General features: G+C 54.9%; 1 protein-coding gene across 1 annotated transcript in view; it reads left to right on the plus strand.

Annotated features, from left to right (window-relative positions):
- Positions 1-8,983, plus strand: part of PTPN5 (protein tyrosine phosphatase non-receptor type 5) — a 55,424-nt gene extending 46,441 nt beyond the window's left edge. The window contains exons 10-15 of the mRNA XM_060303436.1: positions 3,811-3,890; positions 4,074-4,211; positions 4,749-4,859; positions 7,017-7,177; positions 7,269-7,382; positions 7,810-8,983. Of these exons, the coding sequence (XP_060159419.1) occupies positions 3,811-3,890; positions 4,074-4,211; positions 4,749-4,859; positions 7,017-7,177; positions 7,269-7,382; positions 7,810-7,903 (698 nt within the window). The 3' untranslated portion in view covers positions 7,904-8,983. The remainder of the gene's footprint in view (positions 1-3,810; positions 3,891-4,073; positions 4,212-4,748; positions 4,860-7,016; positions 7,178-7,268; positions 7,383-7,809) is intronic.

An 8,983-nucleotide genomic window follows, 5' to 3' on the forward strand; every position in this document is an offset into this window, starting at 1 on the left:
AACAGCAGCTCCTAGACAGTTCGTGGTGGCTGAAAAGTCTTATCACATCCTTGGTCTCTTCAGAATGGGCAGATTTTAAAGAGAGGACATTAGGCTCAGAGAGGATAAGTGGCTCATCCAGTGTCACACAGCTAAGACATTCAGAACTGAGTTTCAAACTGGGCCTGTGACCCCAGAATTGGGCTCTTTTGTCTACCTTGAGTTCAGTTTGGCCAGACTGTGAGTCCTCTAACAGGCAGAGCCACCCCATAAGGGAATGAGCTGCCTGTCCAGTAGTAAGCTCCCCATCAGTCAGGGTATTCAAGCTAGACTGCATGAGCAGTCCCCTGGAAGGTCTGATAGGGATTTTCCCCCTTTGAAGGCAGTTAGACCAGGCGACCTGATATTCCTCTTTTAGCCCTGGAGTGTCATTTTCAGGTAACTTTCATCAAGCCCCTATCTGCCTGTCACCCCTGCCAAGTTCTGGCCCCAGGCCCCAGGGCTAGCATAGAGGGTGATATATTGAAAGCAAATCCACAAACCTACTCCACTCAGTTTATGGAGTAACGAGGCTTTAAAAAAGCAGTTTTGCCATTAGCAACTCCAACAACATGTAAGATGTCATGACTTATTTTTAACTTTTAAAATATCGACTTGTGGTTGCTATGGTTACACAGTGTCTAGGTAGTTCCGGTTAAACAAAGCACCATTTAAGGCCAGGATGCAATATTCAGGGCTGCTCACCTCTTCCCTCCTCTTGCCGCCCTCCACCCACCCAGCCCAACCTGGAGGGAGGGGTTCGGGTACGCCACAATCTAGGGCTTTGCTGGCCACTCAGAATAGCCACTGGGGGAATATGGGAGCCGGGCCATCACTCCATTTGGTCCCCACTGGATTCCTGAGAAGACTCCAGCCTCCAGCCAGGCCCTGAGCCTTCAGGTCCCCGAGCCCAACAGAGACCTTCTCTGTGGCCAACAAGAATTGACCCTGTGCCTTCAGAGACCAGGCTAGGGTGTATGGCAAAGCCCCCTCTCAGATCCGGGACAGCCAGAGGTTTGCTTTCTCATTCATTCTACACCATGCCCAGGGCCTGAGAATTCAGACATGAAAGAGACACAGACTCTGTGCACAGGGAGCTCGCAGTCTAGTGAGAGAGAGATCCATGGACAGTTCCAGTACAGAGTGACCCAGCAGGCAGCATTGAGGACAAGATACAGGGGAGCTGCACCTGTATGAATGAATGAATGAGTATCCCTCAAATCTAGCTCCCCCTCTCCAACTTCACTGCCAAATTACTTTTATGGGGTGAGGGCTTCCATGTTGCCCAGTGATTTTGGGGGGTCGGACTTGCATGTAGCACAATTCCAGGGGTGCGATTTACATGGACTGCGTTGACATAGTGCCCCCTGGAGTTGTGCAGGGCTAGGGCAGCTCTCTGACCCTGACACTTCCTATGTGGATCATGACAGTAATCTAACTAGTCTGCTGAGTCCCACATTCTCTCCTTCTGTCCATCTTCTACCATTGTCACCAAAATCACGCAAAACAGAAAACTAATCGTGTCATTCTCCTCTTTAAACACTGTCACTGTTACCCTGTAATCCTTGGGTTGAGGTCCAGCCTTATGAGCATGGTTTATTGGACCCTTTGTCAGCTGGTTCCTCTCCAGCCTTATCTCTCCCCAACTCCCACCTGGCCCTGTACACTTGACTTGGACAGAGTGGTGCTCCCTACTCCGCTTTCTACTGGTCCTTCAGACCCAACCCAGGTGCCCCCTCTTCCATCTGAGCCAAGTCAAGTCCCCTCTGTTCCCTCGTCCCCAGTGCTCACAGGCCATACACTGCTCGACTGCCTGCCCAGCAGTAGGGGGACCGGGCCTGGCTGATCTAGGAGCCCCCTTGCTCAGGCACAGTGTCAGGCTCAGAGTCCACGCTCGGTAGGGTCAATAGAACCATCACCATTCTCACGGTGGTTCTTTAATATCAAAGGCCCTGGTGTCTGGCCAGGGGGTCTAGTGCCCACTTCTGAGTCCTAATCTGGGCAGGCACCACCAGGAGAAGGGAGGTGGCCCACACAGTGCTGCCCCTCCTCTCTCCCGCTGGTCACCCCAAGCCTCCTTCCATTTACCCTCGCTCTTCCCCATACCTGACGCCCCTCTGCTCCCTCCTCCACAGGAGCTGCCCTGTCCCCACCTCCCCCACCATCACCTGCCCAAACCTCAAGCACTGGGGCCAGGGCATGAAAGGGCCAGAGAGGGGAGGCTTTGTGGGTGTCATGTCCCATTTCATCTACCGGGTTTGGGATCCTTCTTTTTTTTTTTTTTTTTTAACGTCTTTATTGGAGTATAATTGCTTTACAATGGTGTGTTAGTTTCTGCTGTATAACAAAGTGAATCAGCTATACATATATATATATCCCCATATCTCCTCTCTCTTGCGTCTCCCTCCCACCCTCCCTATCCCACCCCTCTAGGTGGTCACAAAGCACCGAGCTGATCTCCCTGTGCTATGCGGCTGCTTCCCACTAACTAGCTGTTTTACATTTGGTAGTGTATATATGTCCATGCCGCTCTCTCACTTCGTGGGATCCTTCTTTTAACCTGTTAGCTTATAGTGGAACTGGTAATGATGGTAGTAATAACAGCAGACACGTGCCCTATAGTGTTCACCATATGCTGGGCCGAGTTACGGGTCTGAGGACTCACTAACATCTACTCTTGAACGTTTACAAGATGAGTGAGGTTGTGATGGAAGGAATGTCCCTAGTTTACAGAGAAGGCACAGGGGGACTAAGTAAATGGCCTACACTGACACTGCCAGGACTTGAACCCAGCCTTACTGGTCAGTGGTGTAGGCTCCTGACCGCTCCTCACACGGCCTTTGAGAGCCCCGTATGGGGCACACTGGCAGGGCCTTTAGTCCAGCCCTCCCTCCACAGAAGAGACCCTGGGGCCCAGAGAAGGGAGAAGACAGCCAATTGGTGACAAAGCCAGACCGGAGCCCCGGGCCCCGGGCCCCAGGCCCCAGCTTCCTGCCCACCCCACAATCCGCCGGCTCAAGCCCAGCTTCTGCAGGCTCACAGAGCAGACTAGTCAATACAGGGAGGCTGTAGCTGGAACAAAACAAACCCAGGAAGAAGGGCAGGACGTTGTGAGAATCTGCTGCTGTGGGATTTGACATGTGAATAGCTGGGGGTAGGGGGGAACCCTTGTGCACGTGTGTGCCATCTCATCTCAGACGTGGAAGACTTTGCTCCTTTCATGATAATATTCTCCCTCAGCGTCCTACCCAAATCTTAGCTATAAAGTGCTTTACAGTTTCACATTGCACTTTCCCATCTGTTTTCTTATTTATCTTCCCAACAGTCCTAGGAAGTAGGCATCTTTGCCCCCATATTACAGATCAGAAAACTGAGGCTTAGAAAGGCCATGTGCTTTACAAGCTTACACGGCACGTTGGGGACAGTGTATACTCGAACTCAGCCCTGCTGGCCAGGATTCATCCTCTAGGGAATTTCTTACAGATTTAGCTGTCTCCTCCCCAGAACATGAGGCACAGTGAGGACAGGGAAGCTTAAGGGACACATGGCAAGGGGCGGCATGGATCCTACAGAGGGAGAGACCTAAGGCCTCTCTCTACTGTCCTCTTCAGCCTGGGCCTCACCTGCCTGAGTGGGCCACAGGGATGGGTCAGTGTTCTGCTTCTGGGCAAGAGAAGAAGGAACTTCAAGTTCCAGAAGAAATATGGGTGCCCTGAAATGGGGCAAAGTGGGCTCTGCACCAGGGGGACTGCATATGTTAAATCCCAGCCTCACCTGTCTCCCTCACCCCAGACCCTCACAGCAGAGTGTGTCTGACCTCACCAGACCCTGACGACCCTCTGAGTTCCTACATCAACGCCAACTACATCCGGGTATGTAGCCCCATCCCGATGGCCTCTTCCTGAAAGGGAGGCCCGAGTCAATGGGATCCATCCTCTAGGCTTGTCCCTAAGCCCATGTGGCTCCTGCCAGCCCCCCGGAAGAGCCTGCGTGTGGGGACTGGGCCCCAGGAGCACGGCCTCTGACCCTGATGGCCTGGCCTTGGCTGGCCGCAGGGCTACGGTGGGGAAGAGAAGGTGTATATCGCCACTCAGGGACCCATCGTCAGCACAGTTGGCGACTTCTGGCGCATGGTGTGGCAGGAGCACACGCCCATCATTGTCATGATCACCAACATCGAGGAGATGAACGAGGTAGGCACCCCTGTACCTTACCAGGTGTCTGCTGCTTTGTGCCCTGAGCTAAGCGTCTCGTTTCCGTATTAATCCTTACAGCAGTTTTGTGAGGTTGGTATGTTCACCTCACTGCCTGCCAGGGGGAGGAAATGTGAGGCTCAGCGAAGTTAAGTCAGTTGCTCAGAGCCACACAGAGAGTCAGAGGCAGAGCCTGGAGCTGTGGCCTCTCCACCTCCAGGGCTCAGGATCTTAAACACGATGCTCTGCTGCTGCTCAGCCTGCCAGGGCTGATGCTGGCTACTTCTGTACGCATCACGGCCCATTTAATCGAACTCCCATAAAAGTCCTTCAAAATGGGTATTATTTCCATGTTCCAGATGAGGAAACTCAGGCTCAGAAAAGGGAAGTAACTTACAGGTTAGGAAGCTGAGATTTGAACTCTCTAACTGCAAACCTACTGCCCTGTTACCTCTCTTCCCGCTGGCCTGGGAGGGGTATTGGGGAGAGTATGGATGGGGTGCTGGGGGTATCACAGCCTGATCTGGGCCCCTGCAGAAGTGCACCGAGTATTGGCCGGAGGAGCAGGTGGTGTACGACGGCGTGGAGATCACTGTGCGGAAAGTCATCCACACTGAGGATTACCGGCTCCGACTCATTGCTCTCAGGGTGAGGCCTGGGGTTGGACTGGGCTGGGCAGATGGGGGACTCCACAGCCAACAGGGTCCCAGAGGCCATGATAGCTGAAATTAAGGCGTGTGTCACTCCCAGGATTTACTGATAAGCAGGGACGAGGGAGAGTGTGGTGAATAGACTTGGAGGCCAGAAGAAGGACCAAACCCTCAGTGCATTTCATATCGTTAGGTTCTCTCCATCCACACTGTCATTCATAATGTCTTCCAGCTCTGCTTCAAGTGTACCCAAGGCCAGGACTGTCTGGAAAAGGGGGCTTCAGCAGCTTCCAGCACTGTCCTTATAACTGAGCTTTGAGGTCCTGCCTAGAACATCCCTTTACCTGAGCTTCCAGCCTGTAGTATGACACCGTCCACCAGAGGGCAGGCACTCCTTGCTGCATTTGGGCTGCACAGGGAGGTTGTGGTTGCACAGAAAAAGGAAAAAAAAAAAAGAGAAGAAGACATACGAAATACGAGCAATTACAGAACAGCCCAAAAGAGTGGGGGGAGGCATCCTCCCACCCTGAGGTTGAGCCTCTTCCAGGCTCAGCATTAGAGGAGATTGTTCCTTTGGAGTCAGGAGAATCAGTGCGTTCTGTTTTTGAGAAATCATATGACCCATGTTTGGGGAAAGTGGTGCCACTGTAATAACCCAAAGTCTGGAAGATGAGCTTAGATGCCAGTAAGCTGACATCCTATCCAGAAACAGCCTAGGAGGTCCACTGATTCTGGCAGCCACAGGGTCTGGATAGGATGTCAAGGGCCTGAGACTTGTTCCTCTGAGCTGCCCCCTCCCACTGGAAAAGGTGAAAGAGGGGGTGTCAAGGAGAGCTCAGCCCCTGGAGGACTGGTGCCAACTAAGCATCTCCAAGATACAGGCTTGCTTGCGGGCGGAAAGGGCCAGGAGGTAGAGGGCAGAGGCCGTGGTAGCTGCCACAGCTAGGTAACACAGGGGTGCAAGGAACCAGCTTCCTTTTTCCCCCCGAAAGATATGCTGGGGCTGTCTCATCTTCTCAGTGCTGCCGGACTGGTTAGGGAAGAATTGGGACAACTTGGGGCTTGGGGGTATTTACTTCTGTCCATAAACCTTTACAAGCACCTGCTCTGAGCCTGGTTCTGGGTTGGGTACTGGGAACACAGAGCTGTCCAAAGCCTGGACTCTCTCCTCAAGGAGCACCTATAAAATGGTAAGTACTGACATAGAAATAGGTAAGAGCACAGAAGAAGGACCCTTTGTCAGCTAGGGTGCTTAGGGAGGGCTTCCTGGAAATGGTGGTGCTGAATGGGGTTCTGAAGGATGAGTAAGAGTTGGCTAGGAAGCAAAGAAGTGGAGAGAGCATTCCAGGCAGAGAGAAAGTAAAAGTAAGGGCGTGGAAGATAGAATAGCTCTATGTGTGTATACGTGGAGGAGGTGGGGGAAGCAGAGGTTTGATCTGCAAACCATTTGGAGTGCAAGAGAATCAAGTGCAAGTTCACAGGAGCAGGAGTTGGGCCTGGAGGGTAGATACTGAACCATGTGTGTCTTATTTGCCTGGCTGAAGACCGGGGAAGGTGGGTTTGAGCAATGCTTCTAAGAGCAATGACAGCCATCAAAGGGTTCTGAGCAGCAGAGCAGCCTGTGCTGTAGACAGACCGTTTTGACCACTGTGGAGCTGAGGCTGTCAGGGAGGAGATGGGAGGGTCTCACACAGTCGAGAGATGATAAAGACCAAAGTGGAGGCGGTGGTGGTGGAGAGGATAGCACGGAGGGGGGAACACTTGCTGGGGTTGGAGGTGGGCAGGGAAGTATACTGAGGCAAGAGGAAGGGTCCCAGGGCTCTTGGGGGGTGACTGGGCTGTTAAGGGGTGACCAGGAGACAGGAGTGAATTGGAGAAGGGACTTTTCGCCTCTCTTGGATGATCTTGGAGTTGCTGGGGCAGAACCCACGTGAAGACCAGTGCTGACGCTGCTGACCAGCCCCTGCTGCCCACCTGGCTTCGGGTCTCTGTCTGGTGCCACTGGGTGATGTGGTATAGCTGGCAGAGGCCCGAGGCCCCACTCCCTGTGGCCTCCCTCTTGTGTGTTTCCTCCTTCCCTCCATCCATCTCTGGGCTGATCTGTGGGCTCAAAGAGTTCACGTGTATCTGGGGTGGGCCTCTGTGTCCTGGACAGAGTGGCACAGAAGAGCGAGGCCTGAAGCATTACTGGTTCACATCCTGGCCTGACCAGAAGACCCCAGACCGGGCCCCCCCACTCCTGCACCTCGTGCAGGAGGTGGAGGAGGCAGCCCAGCAGGAGGGGCCCCGCTGCGCCCCCATCGTCGTCCACTGCAGGTGGGTCCTCCCAGACACCCACGAGGGCAGGGCAACTTCCCCCAGCCCTAGGCTGCCCTGCCCCTCACCCACCCACGCCCTCGGCCCTCAGTGCAGGGATTGGGAGGACAGGCTGCTTCATCGCCACTAGCATCTGCTGCCAGCAGCTGCGGCACCAGGGCGTGGTGGACATCCTGAAGACCACGTGCCAGCTCCGTCAGGACAGGTCAGCCCATGGGCAGGGTCTGAGCACGTGGGGAGCTAGAGCCCTGGGGGCAGCAGAGAGAGACTGACGTGTGCATAGGGTGAGGGTTAGGGGACACACTCCATGGGGACTGACCAGCAGACAGGAAGTAGGGAGGACAGATGGGTAAAGGAACCGGATCCAGGCAGTTGGTGGCTGGATGAAGAGGGGAGAGAAACAGAGCTGGTGGACAGAGGGGCAGGGGCTGAGTGGGGGGGGACATGTCACCTGTGTCCCTGCTGTCTGTGCCAGAGCTGGGAGGGACAGGAAGGGGCAGGGGGAGTGGCTGGCCAGGGTTGGCTTCTCTAAGCTGCACAGAGTCCCTGATGTGCCTCAGATGACTGGCACTCTGTGGATCTGGGGGCAGGTCCCTCCATGACCCCGTCCCCACTGTGCGTCTGCCGGGCAGGGGCGGCATGATCCAGACGTGTGAGCAGTACCAGTTCGTGCACCACGTCATGAGCCTCTACGAGAAGCAGCTGTCCCGCCAGTCCCCCGAGTGACCACACTCCTCCCCGAGGTCCTCTGGGTACCACCCAGCCTGAGTCTGGGCCCTCATCCCGGCCACACCCAGGGCCCTGCCTCGGGTCCAGCCTGCCCCCTGTCCCTCCCGCTTCCTTCTCCTCAGTCTGCTCCCCAGCCTGGGCCTGGCCCCTGCCTCCCCCCACAACGTAGCTCTTCCTACTGTACATATTGGGGAGTGGGGGAGGGTGGGGGAGGGGTGTGCCAGGCCAGGCCTGGGGCCCCAGGGCCTGACCCACGCTGCGCGACCTGGGGCCTCGGTTTTTAATGATGGTTCCATTGCTACTTGATCCAAAACATTTCCGTGCCGCACTCTACGTGTCCTGCTGCAGCGTGTTCTGTCTGTCCATCCATCTCTGCTGTCTGTACCGGACACTGTGTCTCCTCAGCCCGGGAGAAGGGTAATGAGCTCCAGCCCCCAAGTGGCCCTGGCAGAGGTGCCTGCCCCCAGCCCCCAGCTCCACTTCTCCCAACAGGCAGATTGCACTTCGCCCCTAGTTACTGGGACCAGGATAAGGACGGGGGGCCTGAGGACCTGGAGGTCAGGCACAGGGAGCTCCTGAGGGGGTGGCAGAAAGATCTCAGCTTGGGGAGAGGTCTCTGGGTGGTGGTGGTGGGAGGAGTATCGCAGCCAGGGTGGCCTCTGGGTGTCAGATGCCCGCAGGAGGCAGTGAGCAACCCGCGAGGCATCAGGGAGGAAGGGGACAGATGGGGACAGTGAACCTAGAGGACCTGGGCCACGATGGGAGAGGGGGAGCTCCGAGGGTGGGGTGGGGACTCGGCCCCAGATATGTGTGAAACATTTTTCGGTGTCACTGTGGGAAATCCCTCCCAGAAGTCTCACCACGTGTAGCTCTGCGTGTGTCCCATGTCCATGCGTGTGTTGAGAGCCCGTCAGCAGGGCATGCATGACTCTTTGGCAACATGTGTTATCTTGGAGCCACGTGTTTTTATTGCTGACTTTAAGTACTTATTCCACAGCAGACAGAGACATTTGGTGTCTTTTTATAATTTGCTCATGGTCATTGAATAGAGCAATAAATGGAGCATTTTGAGCAAAA

Source organism: Globicephala melas, chromosome 8 (genome assembly GCF_963455315.2).
Source record: "Globicephala melas chromosome 8, mGloMel1.2, whole genome shotgun sequence".
NCBI lineage: Eukaryota > Metazoa > Chordata > Mammalia > Artiodactyla > Delphinidae > Globicephala > Globicephala melas.